The 25,372-nt window shown below is 38.6% G+C and overlaps 3 protein-coding genes across 5 annotated transcripts; 1 reads left to right on the top strand and 2 right to left on the bottom strand.

Moving 5' to 3' along the window:
- Positions 1-50: 50 nt before the first annotated feature.
- LOC103477212 (calpain-2 catalytic subunit-like) lies at positions 51-7,923 on the bottom strand. Its single transcript, XM_008430177.2, has 21 exons — positions 7,548-7,923; positions 7,400-7,469; positions 6,014-6,132; positions 5,704-5,837; positions 5,446-5,614; positions 5,250-5,333; positions 5,098-5,183; positions 4,471-4,545; positions 3,940-4,100; positions 3,674-3,843; positions 3,574-3,585; positions 3,263-3,474; positions 3,139-3,175; positions 2,982-3,047; positions 2,815-2,872; positions 2,174-2,238; positions 2,001-2,069; positions 1,006-1,084; positions 370-486; positions 194-252; positions 51-109 (listed from the first exon to the last, which is right to left on the bottom strand). Exons 1-21 carry the CDS (start codon positions 7,782-7,784, stop codon positions 86-88), a joined length of 2,103 nt encoding a protein of 700 aa, XP_008428399.1. The 5' UTR covers positions 7,785-7,923; the 3' UTR covers positions 51-85.
- Positions 7,924-11,468: 3,545 nt separating this feature from the next.
- capn1a (calpain 1, (mu/I) large subunit a) lies at positions 11,469-23,133 on the top strand. Its single transcript, XM_017309021.1, is given in 23 exon segments — positions 11,469-12,977; positions 12,980-13,008; positions 14,446-14,692; positions 16,040-16,109; positions 16,191-16,309; positions 16,419-16,552; positions 16,654-16,822; positions 16,902-16,985; positions 17,066-17,151; positions 17,721-17,795; positions 18,576-18,736; positions 20,026-20,195; positions 20,310-20,321; positions 20,625-20,836; positions 20,927-20,966; positions 21,065-21,130; positions 21,286-21,343; positions 21,497-21,561; positions 21,688-21,756; positions 21,831-21,909; positions 22,000-22,113; positions 22,242-22,300; positions 22,375-23,133. Coding segments are annotated over 23 exon segments (2,181 nt in total). The 5' UTR covers positions 11,469-12,941; the 3' UTR covers positions 22,402-23,133.
- A 163-nt stretch (positions 23,134-23,296) lies between these two features.
- mrpl14 (mitochondrial ribosomal protein L14) lies at positions 23,297-25,288 on the bottom strand. Of its 3 annotated transcripts, none has more exons than XM_008430167.2 (3): positions 25,166-25,288; positions 24,758-24,860; positions 23,297-23,735 (listed from the first exon to the last, which is right to left on the bottom strand). In XM_008430167.2, exons 2-3 carry the CDS (start codon positions 24,835-24,837, stop codon positions 23,369-23,371), a joined length of 447 nt encoding a protein of 148 aa, XP_008428389.1. In that variant the 5' UTR covers positions 24,838-24,860; positions 25,166-25,288; the 3' UTR covers positions 23,297-23,368. The 3 variants fall into 3 exon arrangements, with proteins under 3 accessions (XP_008428389.1, XP_008428390.1, XP_008428391.1); XM_008430168.1 differs by lacking the exon at positions 25,166-25,288 and adding an exon at positions 25,036-25,126; XM_008430169.2 differs by lacking the exon at positions 25,166-25,288 and adding an exon at positions 25,076-25,106.
- Between the last annotated feature and the right edge of the window lie 84 nt (positions 25,289-25,372).

The raw sequence follows: 25,372 nt of genomic DNA, 5'->3' as shown, positions 1-25,372 counted from the left end.
AAAAATTTATTAGTTAGATTCACTTTTCAAACTCTTCTTTCTTCTCTTTATTGTTCTTGAATATTTCTTGTGCTTATCCTCAGAGCTAATAGATCGCCAGGCACATCCACTGCAAGAGGAAACGGAACAAACAAACAAACTCAAAAATCTCTTAAATAGCAATCATGTAAAGACATTTTATTATGTCCCCCACCTGTTGTATGTTCAGCTCAATCTTCCCCGAGTCTCCTCTCTCCAGGGCCTTGAACATTTCTGTGGGAGAGGCGGACAAACAGAGGAATTACTAATGCAAACACCACTAAGCTCTCCGTCGGCTCAATTGCAAAAACATTGTTGTGAAATTTCTCTATTTGCTCTGGTGTCACTCACTGAAGAGCATTTCCAGCTTAATGAGACAGCTCACAAAACTGTCAAAGTCGATTGCAAACTGAGCATCCGCATAGCGATTGACGATGGCCTGCAGCACAGCACTGTTCACACTGAAACCTGCAAAAAGAAAGACGAGCTGTGTGTTATTGTGTAGCTGATATGTGTCACTCTTAAAGATAAAGGGGTGTTAGTTCTCAACCTGCTGGTCAGGTGTGGTTATTGAAAGGTATCGGGCTTCAGCACAGTTTTGTGCTGTGCATTTTATTGTTGTGCCAAAGTTTACATGCGTGAAACAAAACTTGAGTGCTGGGCGGGAGCTGCCTAACTGGCTTTTCCAGTTCTGCTGTAACTGAACTCGCATGTCTTTTGAAAACACACACACACACACACGACACGCACACACACAAACATCTGAGTCAGTAGTTTGCTATTTGTTCCTGCAGTGCTTCGTCAGACACAACAAACACTCAGAAAAAGAAGCACCGCCACGCGATTGCAAAGCTGTGCTGGAGAAGCAGGCTTGCAAGTAATTTAGTGAGAAGACAAAACCATGAAAATAATCCTTCAGCAGTTTATTTCAGCTATTTTTTTGCATCTCAAGCTTTTGCGGTGAACATTTGTTAACATGTCTGTTACCTGCTTTAGTAGCGGCGGCTCTCATTTCCAAGGAGCTCATCGTACCCGAGTGGTCTGTGTCGTGGCTCTTGAAGATCTCCTACATCGACACATTAACAGCTTGATCACATGGCCAGGTTTTATAGAATGGCTGACATCTATTTGTAAGGCATTTAAAAACACACTGGAAAGCCAAGAAATGCAAAAATCTTGAGTGGTGTGAAACATGCATAAATTACAATTTACATTGTATGGTTTTCAGACCAAATAAACAGTTTATTTATTTATTTATTTATTTATTTATTTATTTATTTATTTATTTATTTATTTATTTATTTATTTAAAGACCTTCATTTATTATTAACTTGACAGGAAGCAGGTGGGAAATTGCCTGTAGTCTATCTGCTGTATCACTGGGCCACAAGACACAGTCATTTATAATAACCTTTTTCAAAACAAAAACTCTACCATATGGATGATGATGTTGTGTATGTAATGGCACCACCTTGAAGAAATATACATAAACAGGTAAGAGTGTAAATTATAGATATTCACAAGCATTTCTTTTCATAGTGGTGGCTAACAGACTTAGTTCACAACAGTGAGCTTTTAAATGCTTGTGTAGCGTGCCTGTCTGTTAGGACTCCATTTTTCGTACTGGATAAATCTCTATATATGTTTTCACTTCATTAACTCAAATGGAAACTTTGCTATTATTGCCACTGACTTGGGTGATGGTTGTGTTATGCCCTGATGCCCATGTTCAGCAATTCAAACACAATTTTATCAACCTTTGGCAATGTTCTGATATCTTCATACTCACCCTTCTTCTTACACAATATTACATATTTCTCAGTACACTGATATCAGTTTTTGATATCAAAACACTGATATCAGTTTTTGATATCAAAAACTGGGTTAAGCTTAACCCAGTTATGCTTAACCCAGCTTAACCCTGGGTTAAGCTGTAAAAAAGGATTATAAATGCCTTATGAGAGGAGAACAACATGTCATACCAGGTATTTCTGAAGTTTGTTCCAGAGAACATGGAATTCCTTCAGTCCCAACTTGGCACTTTCATTTTTCTGACAATGTTAAGATTTTAAAGGTCTATCAATTCATGTTAACATCAAGAATTTTACATTGTTATAGAATTACTGCTTTGAGTGCCATCTTTAGTTAAGGATACATCCAGCAGACTGACTATGAGACGGGCCGTCTCGAGGCTGAATCCGTCTGTCTTGATGTCAGAGCCTGGAAAAGAAAGACACCAATGAGTTGCTCACTACAGTTCCCAAATCCCCAAAAGAAGCAGTAATTGTCACCGCTGTTACAGATGTGTATCAAACTTTAGAATGAATTAATCTTTTATCACAGCTGCATTACCACACATTGACAAATGTTGAAAAACCAAATCTTAATCAGTACATTTATTATATTTCTAGCCTCTGGCATAAAGCTGCATGAAAACAAATATTTATATTTCCAGGAAACATCTCCAAAGATCACTTTCAGAGAAGCGCAACAAAGAGTGGGATCTTGTGGTTGCGAAGTTTCCATGCCAACCATTAGATGGTGTCTTTGTGCCATTGTTTGTGGCCTAGCAGAAACATAAACGTGCAGCTTGAAAGGACTTTAGCTCAGACAATGATGTTTGTTCAGATGAGACAGAGTTTGTTGCAAGATTTTCCACAACAAACTCTTCGAGCTCAGAGTGCAGTTATTCCACTGCAATGAAAAAATGATTCACTTTAAGGTTTTTACACACTCTTAGCAGGAATTCTGTAACATGTGCGAGACACTTTATATTTAACTTCTCGGCATACTTACGGTGAGAGACAATGTTGTTCAGAATTTCAACTAACTCAAAGGCAGATACCTTCATGTCCTGTTCAACAACAAAAAGGCAAATTATGACCTTTTAGTTTTCCATAATGGAGTTTGGAAAGAAGATTGAAACCTTGATTTAAAGGGAACATGTGTGCTTCTGGACTTACACTGCCAGCAACTTCCTTAAAGACTTTCTTGAAGTGAGGATCAATGTCACTCTCAGACACCTTCTCCTATAAAAGAGTGATGAAAACAAATGAAACCACCAGCATTTTGAAAGCTCAGCAAATGCTCTGTTGAAGATAAAAGAAGCTGCAACTATACCTCTTCGATTTTAACATCAATCTTCTTCTCCAGTCGACTGAAATATAAATCTGGAATTATTTCTGTTATTAATGAACTGGAAAAACAGCAACACAGTGGTGGTATCCGGTGGTATCACAGATACCTGGTGTTGGCCTCTTTTTCTGAGAAGACCCTGAGAACAAATTTGCCGTTCTTATGAGGGTCAAAGGTCGAGGGAATGATGGCGTATTCTCCAGGGGGAAGTCTGAAGCGGTCGCACACTTCGCGGGTGTTGATGAAGGTGCTGCTCATCGCCACGGCTCTCTGACGCAGCAACACGTCTGGGCCGAGGCGAACGTTGCTGCGGCCTTTGTACTTAGAAGGGAAGGTTTTGTTTTTCTTTAGTAATTTCTTATATACAAGATTGAGACTGAAATGAAGGAGAGAGAGTTGAAAGACTAAGCGAACACAAACCTGATCTGGAACCTGCAAAACAAAACGACAAATGTTTTAGAAAAATTACTTTGATAAAGTTTAATATCTTTAAACTGGGTGTCAAATGACTTCGTGAGACCTGATAAATGGCAAAGCCGATGGACTCCAGTTCGCCATTAAGCCTCCTCTTCTGCCGTCCATCCTTTTGCATCAACCCCACCAGGAAGGTGCATCCGTCCTTCCCATCCAGGGGGTCGTCATCCACATCCTCCAGACGCACGACGAACTGAGGGTTGGAGGGGAACGTGGCTGGAACAGACCGAGGAGGAGAAATGTCTTACAGAGGGAAGCGACACAGAGCTTTGAGCTCTGAAATGCGGCAATCTTTCCAGGTTTCTGTCCAACCTGCATTGTTTCTGCAGCCGCCAGCGGTGGATCCCACCCTCCACATCCCTTCGAACTGGTAGTTGTTCCAGTGGCCAACCTCATTGCTTTCCAGAGTATCCGGGGTCAAGTTGCAGATCTCCAGCTTGGAGAAGTGCTTGATGAAGTCCGAGTAGGACATCCTGAAATCAAGAGCAAAGTTGTTCTACGTGTTGCAGAGATAATCACTGCCCTTAAGCTTAACATTTTATCAAAAAAAATTATCAAATACTTAATGTATTTTATCGTCAAACTTATTTTCTTTTCGGGCCACATCAAGATCAAAAATGTTTCTAAAGGGCCAGATGTGACAGAAAGTTCGCTTTAAGGAAATTTGGCAGAATGCAGACAAAACTGCTGTGACTTGACTGATAAACTATTTAAGCACACCAGCTATTATCTTGAAATCTAGAAACCCATATAGAAACGTATGTGCAGTATCATCTATCACATGACATCCCACAAAAATGCAGTTCATAAACATACAAAATGTTGACTTAAATTCCTACATACCAGAACTCTCCATCTTCCGACATGTTGTTCAACTTTGATTTGTCAGCCTCACTGACATACTTCCACTCATGGGATCTATTTTACAAAAATAACACCGTTAACAAGCAGTGAATGTTTTGCTTATTTTATTTAAAGAAAAGTTTAAAAGCAAAACGGTGTGAAAAAGTGTTTGCCCCCTTCCTAATTTTATGTTTTGCATGTTTGCCACACTTGAGTGTTTCAGAACATCCAATTTAAATATTAGTCAAAGGCAACACAAATAAACACAAAACACAGTTTTTAAAATAACGATTTTATTATTAATGCAGAAAAAAATGGTCCTGTGCAAAAGAAGTGTTGATTGGCTTTTTTTTCTCCCTTAATAATAAAAACGTAATTTTAAACCTGCATTTTATCTTAGCTTGTGCTGTCTTTAACTAAAACTTCAATTGGTTTGATGTTCTGAAACCCTGAAGTGTGATAAACATACAAACAAATACAGGAAATCAGAAAGTGGGCAAACACTTTTTTATACCAGACTAACATGAAAAATGAACCAGTTCTGTGTTTTCCTTCTTCTTTTATATGTGTCCACATTAAAGAAAAACAGACCGTTGGTTATCAATTTGCTGAACTGTCAGAATTTACCCGTCACTCCAAGGGCCTGTCCATTCCACTTGTCCCCATGGGTTTCTGACGCGGACCAGTTGAACATCCCTGCCTTGGCAGCTGACCTAGAAGAACAGGAGTGTGGAGAGTATAATTGAGCATAACACAAAACAAGAAACTAAAATAATTACCTCTTCTGCACCAGTAACAGAGTATGCATGTCCTTTGACAAGCTTCAGAGCTGTTACTGCCTCTGTCTCATAGGCGCTGGTAATCTAAAAAAAAAAAAAAGCATCAGAGATAAACACTTTAATCAGGTGCCTTCATGACTGCGTGTTTTGTCTGTGTTCAAACTGCAGTGCAGTTAAATATGAAAATGAGACTTGCATCAATAGAGCAGCCCAGTAGTGAACCCAGGCTCAGGGCTTTCCGAATGATTTTGAAGAGCTCCGGTGGAGCTTTGCTCAAGGTGTAAATCTCAGCAATCCCTCCTGTGAAATCCTCAAAGCCCTCGATGGTGTTTCCTCCAGACAGAGCTTCGTAGCAGCCGTTCACCCTGCCAGACACAAGGGGGAGGAACAAATTTAGCTCCTCAGTTTGCGCTCCACTAAAATAAACAAACGTACAAGGCGGAGTGGTTTGTACTTCGCGTAAGCTTTCTCCAGGAGAGCGCTCCAGAACTCGGAGCCCTCTGCTGAGTGAACAAAGAGAAGCTTCCCGTCTCTGGTGGGTAAACGATCATCTATCACGACATCCACCCACTCACCATATTGCCAAAACTGAAAGAAACGATGTGTTAAAAACACACACAAAAATATGAATCTGGTCTCATTCAAAAAAAGAAAACCTGGAATCCTTCAAATATTTAATAATATTTAATAATATAATAAAACATTATCAAAAATACCCAAAGAAAGAAGCCTGTTGGGTAAATGTTAGTATTAAGTTTCCTGACCTGAAAGTGAAATATCCCAGCGTATTCCTCAGTGAAGCTCTGACCAGTGGGAACCACCCGTCCAAGGATCCGCTGGTCCAGAGTTAGAGAAGCAATGGCAGCCAGAAGCCAGCAATCCCCTGAAACATAAGGGCAAATAATTGTGAATTAAAATACACAGAAAGATTGAAATAGACACTTGTGATCTGCTGTGCATTTTATTTACATTTTGAAAACACAAAAAATGATAATATTTCCATCTTGTGTGTTCTGTGTTATTTCCTCCAACACACACTCCTTTCATTAAGGGGCCATTACTTCTGTTTCAAACTATAACACTATTTTCAGATTAACGTAAATATGTAACTTCTGTAAAATTAATATACACTAATATACATACAGATGAACTAAAATTTGAGTCATGACTTTGCCAATGCTAATTTTGTCTTGGATGAACAATGAAATATGCACCAAAAATTGAGTTTAGTGATGCAAGGTAATTAATAACCAGCAACATTCAGCTAAAAAAAGGGTAAATGTTATAATGAAAAAAATTCTATATGACTTTAAATGATACTTTTAATAAACCTTAACCCTCAAAAATGACAAAACTGCAGCAGCTTTGTGAACATCTGGCTGAATCGTGTATGGGTGATTTAGTAGGATCAGCTTTACTATCATCACCTCTACTAATTAAGCTAAACTTGTTCATTTCTGGTGTTAATGTAACCCAGAACAAATTATAAAAAGTAAAACCCAACTACATTTTTCATTCATTGATAAAGATTTGTTTGGATCTGTCAGGGTGTTTTCAGAGTTAAGAAATGATGAAAAATTTAAATATGTTGCTTTTTAAAAAAAAATTTTTTAACAAAAAACAATCACAAAAAATGTTAACTAACCAGACAGTTTTAAGCTTAAATCTGTGCACTGCTGAGAGAAATGAAAAATATACAATCAGGAAAAACTACCATTTTTAAACTGCCCTGATTTTCACCAAATAAAACTTAGAATCAGTCTTAGCAAGTACATAAATATAGGATGTGTGCACATAAGATAGACATTTTAACATTTATTTGTTATCAAATTATGAAAGCACATCTAACTTCACATGACTGTAAATAAAATTTACAGCACTGAGCTTCAGGATATGAGACTAAATGTGCGATTATCAGAAGTACTGAAATGTCACTGGTAGGTTTGACCTTTTAGTGTATAACATGAAGGTTTCTGCAGCCTTCAGGGTTAAAGGGTTAAAGGGAAACGAAAAGTCATTGTGTGTTACCACACGCTGTAAATGGATCAGGACTGGGTTTTTTTCAAATGCAAATTTAATGGCAGCAGTTGGGGGGAGGGATTATTACAGACGGATTGTTGACGCTTTAAAAATGGAAGCATAAAACTCACCTAATGCTCCTTGACAAATATCCGTCCTTGTGGCTCCATCGTCAATGAACATTGGGTTTGAACACAGCTCCTACAGGACAGATGGAAAATTTTGAAAAAAATCAATTATATACGTGTAATAGACTTATTATTTTAAGTTGCTTCTTACCGTTGGCCTCTTCCAAACAATGCCTCTTGTCTTGGATGAGTTCGGCCCCAGCTCATTGTAGCCGAGTGACTTGCTCTCGGCACCAAAGCTGCCATCCTCAAACAGGCGTCCCCTGCTCAGACACTGCTGCCGCAGGGCCTCGTAGTCCTGACCGCAAAACTTCACTGCGTTCTGGTTGGTGCCGATGCCCTCCGCCCTCTGCTGCTGGTGGGCCAGTCGATCTGCTGTGGAGGTCATCTTCACCCTTTCTGAGCGCTCGCTTGCAGGATTTCCTTATTTAACAACAGGGCTTGTTTGCCTTGTGAGATGCTCTTCTATGAAGGAACGCTTCCCAGAAGTGCTTTTGTCCGGGACTCCTTTATAGCGACCTATAGGGATGGAAAGATGGAGTCGGATAACAAACAGGGAGGAGCTGCTTGTGGACAGGTGAGACAGGTGGTGCAGACAGCAGCAGGCGTAAGCAAATCCACGATGAGCTCGCTGTGACCACAGCCGAAACAAAACAGGGACACACCTTAAAGTAACAACACCACTATCACCTCTTGTCATTTCATTTCCAGGACTAAATGTATAGATTAGACACTGGAAATGTTTGTCAAAGCATCTCTCTGCTTTGAAAACGCTAATACACTATGAAAATTAATACAAATGATATACAAAAGTACATTTACGGAGACTAGTTGGTGGTAGAAACAGATTGCATGCTGTAAATACGGGTGGGAGTTGAGGAAGAGATCCCTCAACATACTGAAGCAACAGTTTAAATAGGTCAAATTTAAGATACTGTGTTTCATAACCTGAGGCACTCACCGACACACCCAGTCAGGAGTTGTAGTGTTACATCCTCATTTTGTGCTTACATCCTCCAACTGAAATATAGAGCACCATAGGTCTAAACAAATGTTATAGTAACTCAGTTTAATCAGGAATTAAACTGATCCTTTTGTACAGCGTCAGATTTGTGTTCTAAACCATAAAATACAATAAAGTTTGTGGCCTTCAGATGACAAAATATGGAAATTATTTTGTAAAGTAGTGCATATATGGTATTATGATAAAAAATTCTTAATAATTATTTGCAAATGTCCATAGACATCAACAAAGATGACCATATATCCTAGAAAAATGTTTGATTACTGAGTAAAATGTTCAAAACACAGTTTGTGAATTCATGTTTTATCTGCCTTTATTTGTTTCCATCACATTTGCATAAAATCTATCTGGTGATTATCAGCTCAACATTCCTCAGAGACAGAGCAAGCAGCTGCTTCTCATGACTGGAAAGCCTTCATAAAAGAAATGGAGTCTATATTGTGTGAAAACTCTTATTTATGAAGTTTGAATTTCAGTATCTCAGTTTTAGAAACAAATGTGAAACTGGAAGAGGACAGAGTGGAATATTTTTCAGATTTCACTCTGAATTTTCACTCTGAAATCTGAAAAAGCAGTGATTAAAGCATTGTCACTTGACAAAGCAGGTGCTTCTCTGGTCTACACCACTCCCCCCCTGCTCTCTGTTGGGACAGCTGCCAAACCCACCGTGATTCCTGACAGATAACGTAGAAGAGAGGGCAATCTGTCTGGTATCAATAACAAGCAAATACATGGTTAAATGAACTAATAGTTCCCAAAGACAGACAATAAATCAGTTAATAGGAAAACAGTTCTTTGTGGAAGGAGAAATCTCAAAATGGAATCACCTGATGAAACTAATCACATTCCACGTAGATCAAAGTTAATCTTTTGTCTCCCTTCAAAATCCTTCTATAGGTTTAAAACTCAAAGGCCTCATTTAGCATCTGTGTGACCTGTTTTGCTTAGAGCAAATAAGTCTGGGGAGATGTATTCAGTCTTTGAAGTCATGAAAGAGGTTTGGGTGAGCTGGAACCACAAGAGGAACTGAAAGGGGGGAACCTAAATGAAAAACTTGTTTCAGCTGTGCACAAATTCAAAACAAAAGGTGAGGCTTTATGAATCAAAACAAAGACAATCAAACTAAGAAGAAACAATACAGAAGCTGAAGCAAAGATACAATAAATGAGCAAAGGAACCTGACAGAGAACCTGTTGAAGCAACAGAAATTAAGATGAACAGCAGGCCGGATCTGAGGGCGGGTTAGCTGCCTGTCTAAAGCAAAAGAAACCAATCACATATATTAAAAAAAAGTACAGAAAAATTGTAAAAATATCAAACCTTAAAAAAGGCAGGCTTGGTTATTTTACAAATAGCTATTCTTGCAGGCATGTATCCTGTTTACTCTCACAACAAGTCTCAACAGTTTAAATAAACATCAGATGTAAAGGTTTTATTTATCTCATGACAAGACAGCCTGATGAACTTGACGATTTTTAACCTTTGCTGCTGTTTATCACACATTATACCTCAGATGATAAAAAAACAGATTCACTCTGCAGTAGTGAGCTGAACCGTTCTCTGAATTGAAAAAAGTTTGTATTCAACTGCAGAAAATGTGTCTGCTATAGTAAAGCTAGTAGCAAAAGGCCTCTAAAAACTTGCATCTGCAAAATGTTTAGAGGGGCTCAATACAAATCAATGTCACACCTGTCAGATTTTATTTGTAGAACATTTAGAAAACCATGCATCACTTTCATTTAATTTTACAAATTTGATGAGCTGCTACATAAAATCTCAATAAAATTGAAATTTGTAGTTGTAATGTGTGAAAATATGGAAAATTTCAAGGGGTGAGATTATTTTTGCAAGGCACTGCGTATGTAGGGCAGGACGAGGCTGGACGTCACAGTAAATCTCTCCCCCTAGAGGCTCTGTTACAAAATGTTGGCACGTACATTTCCAAACAGATGCCACAGACCAGGTATTGTCATTCAGCAGTTTAGTACCTGATGTCGAAGTGATCGAGGATCTGTGACAAGATCTGGAAATTAATTCCCACATACATTCCCCGTAAAAATTTGACTGAGCCTGTGTCATTTTGGAAAAGAGTTAACGTCAGATTTTTATTTGTAATTTTTTTAAACACACATAATCCTAAACCAATATCATCTTCTTTCTACCCCACAACTATGTGCTATTTTGTGATTTATACCACCGAAATAAAATTAAGTTTGTGGCCCTAACAAAATGTGCAGCAATAAAAATGATTTTCTATCTGTATCCATTAGAAATAGTTTAATCCTTGAGGATTCTTTTTATTTAACTCTAGAATGTATATTTTGTCAGTTCATAACATTATAGAGGTGATTCTATGAGATGTTGTTAAGATATAAAATTAAGATTGAATTTTAAAATAATAATTTTCAGAAAAGTTCCTTTCAAGAATGTTTTTCTAATTGACGTATAGTTGAGATAATCAATCAAAGTTGCATTTGGCGGTGCGTACCTGTTGAAAGAATTTCTCTTAAGAAGGACAGGTTATTCTGACCAGGTACTCTTATGTAGGCCACAAAGAAATAGGACTGATTAAGCAAAAGGTGTGACACCCAACCCCCACTCTCCGATCTCCAGTACAGGGGAATGACTATCAAAACCTGGTGCATTTATAGTTTTCCAACAGTTTGTGAATGAGAAAATAATTTTTCCACCAACTATTAACTTTGTTAGTAGTTTAAAATATCTACATGTTCATAGAATTACATCATACGTAGTTTATTTTCAACAGCGTCTCATATCTTTTCAAAATTCTCCTGGTTCATAATTTCGCTCAAGTCAGAGGGCATGTTTTTGGTATTTGGCGCCCCCTAGCGGCCACGGTGCGGTACTGGCGGCGTGCAGTGTGCCCTCCTCTAGAGGTGGGCTGGTCTGATCTGCAGTGAGCGCAGACTGAGAGGAGGGTGGACCACTCAGACTGTCCCCCTGTCACTGATTCACAGATAAGCACAATAACCGCTTTCTGTTTCATATTCTGGGTCCCTGAAGCCGTCTACTTAACCGGTGGTGAGTTGATCGCGTCGCTTTAGTGAACCACTTTATTTACACAGTGGGTGATTAACGGTGCCCGATGGGTTTATTGTGGTGCGGAGAGCTGGGTTTAATCTGCTGCACCTTGTCGCTCCGGTAAGAATAGACACGGAAGTGACAGCTGCGCAATGAGGAGGAAAGAATCAGTTCATCTGCCGATTTTAGATGTAAAATCACAGCAGCTTTCATCTATAATTGTGAGAATCTTTTGTGTAACATGCAGGCCGCTTACAGACAGGCCTGTATGTTCCCGCTGAACAGGTGCTGCAGAACAGTTCTGGTTCAAGCTGCAGGCCTCACTTAACGTGACTTTTTACAGCAGCTGAAAGAAAGAATCCACTGAGGATTTCACAAAGTGTTCAACATATTGTATGGGCAGCATTGTCAGTCACCTGACAGGGAGGTGGTTTGTTGTTTTTACAATGTTGTTTAGGGTTAAAGTCCTGTGAATGATACCACTAGCATTGTTACTGCAGGGATCAGTTTTTTTTTTGTCCTTCCCCCATTATTGAAGAAAAACCAGACCCATTCAGAGCTCTGGTGTGATTTTGACAGAGGGACATTCCTGCAGAGTCTCCACAGGCGTGAGGGGCCTCCGTTTGGGGACTGGCCTCTTTTAACAATACCCCCCTCTCCCCCACTTTTTTATTTTTTTATTTTATCACAAGCATGGCCTCTTTTGGCTCCTAACACATCCTTCACTTCAATCATTTTTTCCTCTTCCTGGGTCTTGCTGAACTATTCATGACACCTGAACATTTTCATATTTGGTAAGGTTACAAAACTTAATGTATTGTACTTAGATTTTATGTAGTGAATCATTATGGAGTGGAAGTAAACATGGTGTCCAAAAGTGTTACATGTATTTTAATGCAATCTCAAATGTTTTGGAGCCTCTACTTGTTTCCCGTGTTTAGCTCCTTTTCCCCGTCAACTCTGAAAGAAACCATCCCCACAGCATGATGCTGCCACCACCATGTTTTATGACGGGGATGTTGTATTCAGGCTGATGTGCAGTATTAGCTTACTGCCAAAGAGCCAAAAAGTCTAGTTTTTGTCTTGTGTGAACAGAGCTACATCTTCCACATGACTGCTCTGTTTCCTGATCCTCTTTCATTTAAACATTATATATTATTTTTTTGGTTGGTTTATCACTTAAAATCTCAATAAAATTCACTCTTTGTCAGTGATTTGATGTGAATACTTGCGTAAAGAACCTCCCAACAGGTATTTTTTGCACAGACTCTGCTCATCAGGATTCATGTCAGGTAGAGCAGAGATGCGCTATTGTTCAAGTTTCTCTTAGCACAGGTCCAGAAAGCAACACAGCCAAATCTTTGCATTGATTATGTTAGGCTTTTGTAACTTGTGGGGAAACTTTAGTGTGAAAGAAGATCTTTCAAGTTAAAATAGTGAATATATTTGGTCATTTGATTAATTTCCAGCTCTAAATCAATGCTTAACCATTTCTCTCTGTTCCCTTCCTTCCCATAGTCCCTTTCAGCCTGTCCATAAAGAAAAGGTATCACATATACATGTTTTTTGGTACTTTTATTTTTACTTTGGGCTTTGGTGTGTTTAAATTGTATTTATTCAGTGCATGCTTTTTGCTTGCTAATTATCCTCTGCTGGCTTCTACTTTTTTTATTGATTTCTAACCAATGTTTCCATGTCAGTTTTCTTTCTCTTGATATATGGCTACATCTTGGCCATGTTTCAACTTAAAATGAAAGGTACTGTTACAAAAAGGTCTGAATCTAATTACTGGAATCTTTAGGTTTTTCTGAAAGCTAAATGCTCACAGCTACGAACTTTTGCGCTTTACTTGTAACTTTTTATGATAGAATAACACAAAGTAGTGCACATTCACAAAGTGAACAGCTTTCAGTAATTTCCACTTACAAAAGTGCAGTGTGTGTTTAAATTGAGCCTTCTGAATCGGTACTCTGTAGACCCACCTTTTGTTGCAATGACAGCTGCAAGTCTTTTAGGTTCAGTTTCTGGCAGCTTTGCACTTCTAGAGACAGAAATGTTTCCCCGTTCATCTTTGCCAAATTGTTCAAGCTCAGCCAAATTCGACTTATGGCATCTGTGAAATGTCAATTCTTAACCATGAATTCTTAATTGGATTTTGATTTAATGGTCCGGACTTTGACCGGGCCATTCAAACACACAAGTATGCTTTGATCTAAACCACCTCTGTAGTTCTGGCTGTAGGTTTATCATTTTTCTGCTTAAAGAGGTTCCTTTCCAGTATGTTTACTGTGACTAAATTACACTCATGTGAAACTGTACCGATTTTGTGACTTCAGAAGGCTTTGTTCCACTGGATTTTATTCATAGGTATCAGAGCAAAATAGGGTTGAATACACTCACCTAACACTTTTTTCAAATTTTTTCAGCTTTTTTCACTTTCAAATTTGACAGGAAAAAAGAGTAGGTGCATAAATTTGTTCAGGAGTACTATTGTGAAATCTTCAGCTTTGGAAGGTTTTGTGTGTGTGCAACTCAAAGCTATAGTCCAGGGGTTTTGCAACGTCAGTCCTTTATTGTCCTTTGGATGCAAAAGTTGCAGGACAGCGACTCAAACACATGGTTAATGATCAGGCATTTGCAAAACTTCCTGATATGCCAAAGAGGTATTTCAGCCTTTTGATTGATGAGTGTTGGAGCAGGGATTCATCCAAAAGCTGCAGGACAGTGACACTCGTGGACTGGAGTTGCAAACCCACGCTTTAATCATTAATAAGAAAATGTGGAGAAGAAAAAAAATCTAAGTGCTACAGCTTCGTACAGAAGCTTTTGCTATAAGCAGATATTTATATTTTCTTTTTCCAACCAGACTTATACCACTGGATGAAGTGTTGTAACATTCAGACAAGAGCGTGTCACTGTTAAACTTGCTTCTATTTATAAATTGCACCCGCCTACCCGCTCCATATTTCTGTCCTGCGCCCAGTATGTATCCGGTTGGTGGGATATCTGCAAGCATATACGCCAACAGGCTCCGGTCAGAGGGCATGGGTTCCAATGAGCAGGCCGTGCACTTTGCCAGCCAGGACTACGAGGCTCTGAAGCAGGAGTGTGTGGAGGCGGGCTGCCTGTTTGAGGACCCCTGCTTCCCCGCTGAGCCCCCATCTCTGGGCTTCAAAGAGCTTGCACCCAATTCATCTAAAACCAGAGATGTGGAGTGGATGAGACCCACGGTAAGAAAGTATCAAGGGAAAATCTATGCTTTCCTGCTAGTTGGTATGATAACAGTGAGTGGAAAATAAACTGATATCACAGTATTTACAACTGTCAAACAGAAAATTAGCCAATAATTTTATCTATAATATAATCCAGGGGTGTCAAAATCCTTTTCATTTTGGGCCATATGAAGATCATAAATGCATTAATAAAACTATATATTAAACTATTAAATTATAGCTTTCTCAGTATTCAATGAGTACCTCTTAAAATTAAATAACATTGAACATCATTTTGACACTACAAATAAAAAACGATTTGATTTGACTGATAAAATAATATTTAAGCACGCCACTATTATCTTAAAGTTCTATTTATGAGGCTCTTTGTCTTGTGGGCCACATAAATAGTTATGACGGGCCGGATCAGGCCCGCGGTCCTTGTGTTTGACACATGAGACATAATCTATTATATAAATCCATTCTAAAATGAGCTGCAGTTCTAAACATCTTTTTGTTCATTACGTTTACTGCTTACTTACTGCTTCTTTTAATAATAAAATGAGTCTTAACAGGCTGGTGAATAAGTCAGACTATCTACTCTGGCTGCCAGCCTGCACCCTACTGCTTAAGAGGCTGCTTAAGTTGAAAATTGTGGTTTTAAAACAGTGATGAATGGGTCCATTGTAGTTTACACACCATGTCTATCACTGCTTTTTTTTTGTAATTAGAAATTTGCCAAATTTGTTGTTCTGGTAAGTGAAGAAAGGAAGTTTTGTAGTCTTCTTTCAGCCAGGGGAATGGCAGTGTGCCGCAACACTTACAGAGTGTTAATAATCACTCTGTTAAGCCAGAGGAATTTTAAAATAATTATAAAAATAACTAATTAAGTTACTAGAAAGAAGCTACATTAATTGAAAAAGTATATCTTAAAAAACAAAGTAATATAATAATTTTTTTTTAAATTACTTTTTAATGTCTTCTTGTTACTGGTAGACGGTGCAGCCTGGGTAATAATTTCTAATTTTCCGCATTCCAGACCAGAATTAGATCAGATTGATTATTGTTTTGAATGCTTGTCATGTAATAATTCATGGACAGGAATTTGATTTTGACTGTTGCATGTAAGCAGGCATATCATGTCTCACTTTACATGTTGCAAACCTGGACAGAATCAGACTTGTAGGGACAGGCGCTTTGCAGACCTCTGCAGCTGTCGGCATCTCGGACCTCTCCCCTCTCTGCCATTTGTTTACAGCTCCTCGATATTTACAGTTAAACCTCATGGGAGGGTGGCAGCCGGGAAAAGAGCTGATTTCTTTGAAAGAGTTTGATTGTCCTGACTCATTTCTGTTGTCTTTGTAGGAGCTGACAGGTGACCCTCAGTTTATTGTGGGCGGAGCCACCAGAACAGACATCTGTCAGGGTGCTCTTGGTGAGTTATGAATTTGTTGTGAAAATAAGCTCAAAGAACAGATTCTGATGTGAGGTTCTGGCCTCTGATTTTTCCCTCCAGGCGACTGCTGGCTCTTAGCGGCCATTGCCTCTCTGACCCTGAATGAGAGGCTCCTTCATCGGGTTGTTCCACACGGCCAGTCCTTCCAAGACGACTACGCTGGAATCTTCCACTTCCAGGTTCTTTACTTACAATTTTCCACCCTTCCTTTTTTTTTTTTTTTTCATTCCTATTCACGCTGACTCGACAGATGGATCTCTTTTTTTAATGCACTGCTTTGCATTGCAGTTCTGGCAGTTCGGCGAGTGGGTAGACATTGTGATTGACGATCGATTGCCTGTCAAAGACGGAGAGCTCATGTTTGTCCATTCAGCTGAGGGCAATGAATTTTGGAGTGCACTCCTAGAGAAAGCTTATGCCAAGTAGGTTTTAAAAATCGCTTGCATTAGTTTGTTCAGAGGGATATTCTGAAGTGTTGCTGCTAAAAGCAATTAGTCTGAAGGGTTTTTCTATTTACCGTCAGGCTAAATGGCTCTTATGAGGCTCTCTCTGGAGGAAGCACCACCGAGGGCTTTGAGGACTTCACAGGGGGGGTGTCTGAGATGTACGAGCTGCGTAAGGCTCCCAAAGATCTCTACAGGATAATCGGTAAAGCCTTGGAGAGGGGCTCCCTGCTGGGCTGCTCTATTGACGTAAGTGTCGTTTGCGCCTATTCATCTGGAACGGCAATTTAATTCTACATTATAAATTTCTGCTCACATGTTGAAACAGATAACCAGTGCCTTCGACATGGAGGCTGTGACCTTCAAGAAGCTTGTGAAGGGCCACGCCTACTCCGTCACCGCATTGAAGGAGGTCTGTCTCTCTGCGACTCGGTCAGCACAAAGCATTAAAGTTGTGGTTTGATATTTCCTCACCGCTTTGCTGTGTGACAGGTCGATTACGCTGGCAACACGGTGCGCCTTATCCGAATACGTAACCCCTGGGGCCAGGTGGAGTGGACTGGAGCCTGGAGTGACAAGTGAGTGTGTTCAAACTTACAGGTGCATCTCAAGATGGGAATTTATTTCTGCACTTGAATTCAAAAAGTGAAAGCTGTATATAATGTAGGTTCATTAAACACACAGGGCGTATTTCGAGATGTGTGTTTTCCTTCTGCTGAACTTTCTATTCACATATTTGGAGACTGCACCCTGTGAATACCCATCTTGATTAACAGTTATCATTTGTGATTTATCGTCCTTGTTGAGGATATCACTGATTGTCTCATGGGATATTTGTTATTTTAGCATAATAGGCTATAAAATCACACTCTTCTACAGATTTTTCTTAGTTGTATTGCAATATCATAATTTTCTGAGAAACTGAATTTCAGGTTTTCATGAGCAGCAAGTCATAATCATCTAAGTTTAACAGTTGTAAAAGCTGAAATATGCCACTCTTTGCAGTAAATCTAATTATGAGTTTCATATTTAGAATTGAACTTCTGAAAGCAGTTACGTCAGTGATGTTCGGATTTATTGAGATGCACCTTTAAATTTTGTGAACATTTAGCTTTGGAGGGTTGTTTCTTATGTCTGTCATTCATAGTTCCAGTGAATGGGATGAAATCGACCCATCTGAAAGGGAAGACCTGCATCTTAGCATGGAAGATGGAGAGTTTTGGTAAGATTTACATCTTCACATACAACAAGAAGTTAAAAGGATTAATATACGTTAATATTTGGCAAACTGCTTGGTTTCATACAACTCCCAGGGTCTCCTCTTATAAAGGTTTATAAAAAACCTTAAAAGTTATTTCATGTTACAATACAATAACATAATCTGGCACTGAAAAAGTCAGAAAAATAAAATCATATTAATTTATTGAGAGGAGAAATGTGGCCACGAGACACAGTGAGAGAAGACAGTTTTTCCCTGTCCTGCTCTGGTTTTCTTAGTTTGCTGAAGGACTTCATGCCCACTGTTAAGTACAATGGAGAACCTATGATGCTGTGGGCCCTGGATAACCTTGCTGGACTGCATATTATCATGAACTCTTTAAAATATCAGGGCATTTGAGTAAAATCTCTAGGACTCAACAAGAAAATTTCAAATTGAATAATGGCTTAGCTCCAGAGTACATTAAATCCAGTGCTGGAAACCCACTGCCCTGCAATTTTTAGGTACATCCCTGCTCCAACACACTTCAGTAGCCAAACATTCCTCTGTCTGTATGATACAAACTTGTGAAATGTCACAGGAAAAGAGTTTGCTTCTCTATTGTCAAAAAAAGAGATTTGCATAGTTGTAACAAGGTGTGACAAGGTGAAGAAGTGTGGCACTGGTGATTAATTAAAAAAAACATTTTTTTATCATGATTATTTCTAATCTAACTTTTACTGAAATTATTTGTACAGTGTAACAATGTTTCTGTTGTTTTGTTTTGTTTTTTTTTTCATTCAGGATGTCCTTCAGTGATTTTTTGAGGCAGTTTTCCCGGCTGGAAATCTGCAACTTGACTCCAGACGTCCTGAGTGAGGACAGCCTCAGTCACTGGAACACCATGAAGTTCTACGGCACTTGGAGGAGAGGCAGCACTGCCGGGGGCTGCAGGAACCATCCCAGTGAGTCAGCAGCAAAAATCCAAAAACATGTAGCAGAATATTAACATCAGGGTTTCTTCATAGTCATGAAGAGGCTGGAATAGTATAGGTATCTGGTGTCATTTTCCTGATCATGAAAAAAAAAGAAAATTTAGTATGGCCAAATTTTCCCAGACTTTTTCTTCAGTCTTCAATTTTTCTGAGGGACAAATGTGTACTGGTGCTTAATAAATGCAGTGATTTCACATTAATATCTTTGAAATGTACATTTCTTATCTTTGATTTGTCCCACTACTTTTTGACTTTTCATTTATTGACTAAATGTGTACAAATTCCAATCAAATAAGTACCATTTTACTACCTATGTAGTCTCTGAACAACTTTAAAAATGTGTTCATATAGGTTTATAAATCACTGAATGGGCATGAGCCAAAATTCTTGTCACGTATAACCCAGGATGAGCCTTTAAAGTCTTCACACGCTGCTTTCCCAGAACTGGAATCAAACAAGATGTAGCAGCATTCAGTGTTGCTCCTAAACTCTGGAACAAACTCCCTGAAAACCTAATATATTCAGACAAACTGTTGGTTCTTTTAAGTTGGGACCAATAAAACATTTAGTTCACTGAAGTTTTTGATCAAAAAGTCCCAATAATGAACTGCTTGCCCAATCAGTGAAGACGGGTGATTAATCTGTTTTAAATGTATAATTAGGAGTTGTTCTTATTAATGCTGTTATGAGTTTGACATGTTGATCTCTTTTTAAGCAAAGCTTTAAGGTTTTTACTGTTTTCCTTTGATGTGAAATGAAATCACTTTTGATTGTCTTGTGCTTGGTGCTAAGATACAGCACCAAGCACAAGGTCTGTTCAGGTTGAACAGAACCCGTAGTTCTTAGACTGTGTCTACAAGTCCTAATAAATTAATAACAAAAACTTTTTTTTATTAAAAAAAAAACAGCTTAGAATTGTGGAGGGAAATTTGTACTAACAAAGACACAAAATTAACAAAGCTTTTCTGTAGAGTCTGCTTTGTCCAAGAGTTATAGTGTTTAAAATAGGGCCAATTTAAGTAGTTCCAGATGGAATAAAAGTAGTTGCTGTATACCACACTGAAAATCACAGGCCAGCGTCGGCATTTTGGTGTTTCAGTAACACTGAAAACTAAAAATACTAAGAGATGCTTACTGTTCAAAGTCATGATTTCCAAAACATTTTTTTATAAATAAGTAAAAGTGACTATTTGTAGAAACTCTATAATATGTGTAATTTTTCACAAAACTGGCTTGACATAAATGCTCCATTTCTGTAGACACATTTTGGATAAATCCTCAGTATAAGATCACGTTGCTGGAGGAGGATGATGACCCAGAGGATGATGAAGTTGCGTGCAGTTTCCTTGTAGCCCTCATGCAGAAGGACCGGCGCAGATACCGACGCCATGGTCAGGACATGCACACCATCGGCTTTGCTGTCTATGAGGTGAGGGCCATGATGGAGTGCATGGATCCCCCTGTGTTCTCCTGTAGTTTATAAAAAATGTCTGCTCCCTCATGCCACCCATTAACAAAATCTTCCCTTCTGTTCCTTTTGCAGATTCCAGAGGAGGTAGGTACAGGATCCCTTATTGAGAACCTTCTTACTTGGTACTCATTTAGCGATTCTCAAAATCTATCTTCACATATGCAAAATGAAGAGTTTCTTTGAAAGGTCTGTGTTGGGATTATGTACATGAAACGCCACAACAACAGAAAAAACATTTTGCATGCATTTACAAGAGCAACCAAACTACTCACTAAAGCAGCTCAAATATTTTAAACACAACTGGTGGTAATTAGTGCATTGTTTTAAATTAACTGACATGGAAATTTGAAAATCCATGTTAAGTCATTTGTCTCCTGCTGTTCTCAGTACAGAGGCTGCCAGAATGTCCATTTGAAGAAAAATTTCTTCTTGAGTAATTCATCGTGCGCTCGATCTGAGACCTTCATCAACCTCCGTGAGGTGAGCACTCGGCTGCGGCTGCCACCCGGGGAGTACCTCATCGTGCCCTCCACTTTCGAGCCTGGCAAAGAGGCCGACTTTGTCCTCAGAGTTTTCACCGAAAAGCAATCAGAGACAGAGTGTGTCTTTTTTTATCTATTTTTTTTTTTTTCATTTTCACCATTAGCAGAAAGTGTGAAGGGAAATCTCATATTTATTTTTTGTTGCAGGGAACTGGATGATGAAATATCTGCTGATTTTGGAGAAGAGGTGTGCATCAAGGATGAATGGCCCAAACATTTTCTTTTTGGAACTAATTGTTTGAAGTATATAGATCTCTGATTTTTATGTTTACTTTCATCTTGCAGGAGGAAACAACGGAAGATGATATTGATGATTCGTTTAAGTCCATGTTTGCCCAGCTAGCAGGAGAGGTTACTTGAAATTTAACGGAATGGTGTTGATAATTGTAGTGTTTTTCATTAATCTCAGGTGTAAAACTTTATTAAACAAAAAGCAGGATTTTAATGCAGTTAAAAAAGAACATGGCTCTGATACTGCTGTTTTTTCTTTCTTTGTGGTTATATAGGACATGGAAATCTCTATTCGTGAGCTCAGGACAATTCTCAACAGAGTGGTCACCCGACGTGAGTTTTCTGTTTAACCTCGGAGTAATTTTAATATTCCCATGGAGTCTTATCAGTTTGTGTGTAGTTTGTGCACCATTTTCCAGGCTGCTTACAAACTGCAGTGTGTCTATGGTTTATAAATAAAAAAAAATCACAATTTTGCTGTTTCAGACAAAGATCTAAAGACTGACGGCTTCAGCATAGAGTCATGCAGAACCATGGTCAACCTGATGGATGTATCCTTATGACCTATTGCACAAAAATAAACTAGTTAACTCCAGTTCTGCTGGTTATATTTTTGGTGCATGATAAATTGCCTCGATGTACAGTATCATTTGCTGCCTTAACACATACTTTGCCAGAAAGATGGCAGCGCTCGCCTGGGACTGGTAGAATTTCAGATCCTGTGGAACAAAATCCGGAAGTGGCTGGTAAGAATGAGAGAAATTGGGGTTACTCTTAATCCCTGTGTTTTTATTCACATTTTTGCCTCTTTGTTTCCCAGGTCACTTTCAGAGAGTTTGATCTTGACAAGTCAGGAGCCATGAGCTCATACGAGATGCGACTCGCTGTGGAAGCAGCAGGTCTAATGTCCACAGCTTTCTTGTTGACATTAATACTTTCAAGAAACATCATGATTTCATATTTTAAACCTGTACCCTTTCTCTGCGCAGGCTTTAAACTGAATAATCGGTTGCACCAGATTCTGGTGGCGCGGTATGCAGAGAATGAACTGATTGACTTTGATAACTTCATCTGCTGCTTGGTCAAGCTTGAAGCCATGTTCAGTGAGTAATGAGTAATTCTGCACAAAATATATCCAAACTTGAAATACCTCAGAGTTTTGCTCAATTGATTCATCTCAATATCTGGACCATGGCACAACTTAACCTAGTAAAAACTTTCAATTTAACAGGATCTTTCCAGCAGCTGGACAAGGAGGGATCAGGAGTTGCTGAGATAAATCTCACAGAGGTGAGTGATGTTGTAAAAAAATATTATTTAAAACTTCAGTTGTGTCTAACTTTTGTTTATGATTCTTTTTTCAGTGGCTTTATCTGACCATGTGTGGATGAGGAGCCCTATAGTTTCAAGAGAAGCTGCAAAAATATAGTGCCTGCTGTTCTGAGAACCCCTCAGGCTGTGAAACACCCCACCTCAGTGCAGACACAACCTAACATAGGAGCTTTATAGGAAAGTGCAGGTGCATTAAAGCCACATGTGTCCTAATTATATTTTTGAAGATATGCAATACCACAGCGAGAAAAAAAAAAAAGTCATGTAAATCAGTCATCTCCAGTCCTAGAAATGGCAGCATGTGCCTTTGCATGATACACCAGCTGGAATCTGCATCATAATTTGATATTTTTATTTACTAAGTTTATTTTAATATTATTACTGTCAAGTTATGTCCTAATTTTGTCATTTATTACTTACTAAAAGCTGCCCCACCATATTTTTCCTGTCAATATAATTTTTATTTATTTTTAAATCAAAAATAATCACCTCAGAATTTCATCTGTAGCTCCTAACTCCCACCTCCAGGTGGCAGTAGAGTCCTAGCTGGTGCCAACTTTTCACTTTTATGTTAAGCTAGTTCAGTATTGAAGTTGAAGAAACTTGTTTTGCACTGAAATTTCAGCTGAAGGAAGCCACCAGTGATGTTGTCTCACACTAATCACATTTACTGTATGTGACATTAACATTTTTTATGTAAGTGTTGCCTTGTTAACAGCAATTTTATGTGCCATTTTGTCATGTTTTGTGAATGTATGTTGTGCCTTCAATAAATATTTACCCCAAAATGGTGTTAGAATCTGCTCTGACCCACTAAACTGCAGATCAGCAGATGATCCTATGATGTAAGTAAAGGTCATATTTGCTGTAAACTTGAAGCCTCAGTAAAATGTCAAATATGTAAAATAACACTTTAGCATTTGATGGGTGGCAACAAAATACTATGCAGAAAACTGCAAATTGACCATTTTTCATTTTATTGAAAACTCAAGAGCTAAATGTTCATATATATTCGACATGATGAAATTAGACAAACGTGTTTGCAATTGCCAGAACTTTAGAGTAATCGCCTTCCATTTGACGCAAGCTTGTTGGTATAGGAACCTTAATCCTTGTTCCAGTAGGGTTGCCATTGTCCTCAATCAGAACAACATTGTTCGAATCAAAGCGTGGAATCATGCGGTCCCCAGGCATTTTGTGTCCAACGATGAGCGCTTTCTTCTTCTGCCCTTTAATGGCCAGCAGCACTTTATCGCCGACTTTCCCAATGCCGTTCTTAGTGTAGACATGGATCACTCTCGGTGGGCGGTGATGTGGCGTATTTCCGAGAGAGCTGTTGTCTACCACGCGCACTCTCGTCATTTTCTGAATTGCAGCCGTAGCAACTGTGACACTGGAAAGATAAAAAATTAAGTCAGTAATTCTAAACTAAGCAACTTTTTAAAAGTACTTCATACTAGTTATTCTAAAGGGTCCCACTCGTTTTCAGTTTTGATTTGAAAATGGAAAAAAAGCAAGCAGCAAAAATTATTGCTGTACAGTATATTCCTTATGCAGCTTAAACCTTTGCAAGCTAAAACTACATCAACATAATTGTGATTTTAAGTAAGAGACTAACACCAAGCAGTGCATAATGATGAACCTGAACAAAATACATCTTCTCCAAAATTATTTACAAATTAATCTGAAAAGATGGATGAATTCAACCTCTTTACTCTGATTTCCACAAAGAACATCTTTGTGGAAGAACATCAGAGGTGACCTCTGTCACCTCATTAAAAGAAATCAGACTCCACCTCTGTGTCATTAAATCTCAGTATAAATACATTTGTTCTGTGAAGGCCTTGCAGTTATTTTAGAGAACAAATGGCATCATAAAGATCAAAACATACAGCTTTTATAGAGTGAGGAGAAGTTTAAAGCAGTTATGTTCTATAACATTTACCAAGCTTTGAAAATCTCTGAACACTGTTGAGTACATTATCTAAAAATGGAAAGAGTAACTAAAAGCTTGGTAATGAGGGTAGTAGCCACCAAGGCCATATCAAATATGAGCTTGCACTTCACAAACTTTCTCTTATGAAAGTGTCAGCTAAAAAGAAGTTGCTGTAAGAAAGCCTGAAAATGTGTCTGTCACCAAAACAAATCAAAAAGGACATCAATGCCTTGCAACAAGGTGGTAGCTGCATGATGCTGAAGGAATGCCAAAAATGCAGCTAACCATTTAGTTATAACATGTAAAAAAAGTTCAAAAAGTTGCATTAGCATTGCAAGGCACTGTAAATTTCACCTAAAGCTTATTTTTCGAAAAAGAATACCAAGACTAAAGATCCTATAATATGCTTTCAATATGCTTGCTGCACCTTTCAAAAACTACGTACATAAAACATTTTTTCCCCAAAAAGATATTCTTACCTAAAATTTCTTTGAAGGATTGTTGACGACGTCTGAACTAGCAGCACAGGAAGTTGTTGTAAAAGCCGGGGGAAAGTCATGATTACAGCTAATCTTCTGTGGCCTGTGGAAAACATGCAAACGGTTAGCAGCTAATATGCTAATGCTAGCGGTGTCAAACTTCACGTGGGAAGGTAATAAGATTTAAATATGCTAAATGCTTCTCAGTTTGATAATAACTGGGACAAAAAGAATATAATTAAATTGACACATTCATCAGATTGGGTACAAGAGCGTACATTTAACAAAATAAGGTAACCCTTGTTTTCTGCTCCATACCAATGTCAAGCGTACGTCATCTGGAAGCGACTAATAAATTTAGCTAGCGAGTTAACAAAATGCTACAAAGTACAAACCAATATTACTCACCGTAATATGAACTTGTAGTAGTATCCTAATCATAAATGTTGCCTGATTGTGCGCGGAAAAAGGCCAGAAGAAGATGGGAAAAATAGCCACAGGCGTCTGTTGCTATGTCACAGACATGCGCAACAGTGTAAAGAAATACAATAAACTAGATGTTACTCATCCTGCCCCAAGGAGGACTACACATAGAGACTAAAGAGGTCTATGGGT

This window comes from Poecilia reticulata, linkage group LG15, assembly GCF_000633615.1.
Source record: "Poecilia reticulata strain Guanapo linkage group LG15, Guppy_female_1.0+MT, whole genome shotgun sequence".
In the NCBI taxonomy this organism is placed as follows: Eukaryota; Metazoa; Chordata; class Actinopteri; order Cyprinodontiformes; family Poeciliidae; genus Poecilia; species Poecilia reticulata.
The sequence above is the reverse complement of the archived record's forward strand: the minus strand, read 5'-3'. Positions and strand labels throughout refer to the sequence as shown.

Bases quoted from the DNA above. Each gene is read 5' to 3' on its own strand.
- LOC103477212 (XM_008430177.2), bottom strand. From the start codon at position 7,784: ATGACCTCCACAGCAGATCGACTGGCCCACCAGCAGCAGAGGGCGGAG. The intron at 4,101-4,470 runs GTATGTAGGAAT...TCTTGATTTCAG, and splicing joins TCGGAAGATGGAGAGTTCTG to GATGTCCTACTCGGACTTCA. The intron at 2,873-2,981 runs GTAAGTCCAGAA...GTTGTTGAACAG, and splicing joins TTAAGGAAGTTGCTGGCAGT to GACATGAAGGTATCTGCCTT.
- mrpl14 (XM_008430167.2), bottom strand. From the start codon at position 24,837: ATGACTTTCCCCCGGCTTTTACAACAACTTCCTGTGCTGCTAGTTCAG. The intron at 23,736-24,757 runs GTAAGAATATCT...TTATCTTTCCAG, and splicing joins ATCCTTCAAAGAAATTTTAG to TGTCACAGTTGCTACGGCTG.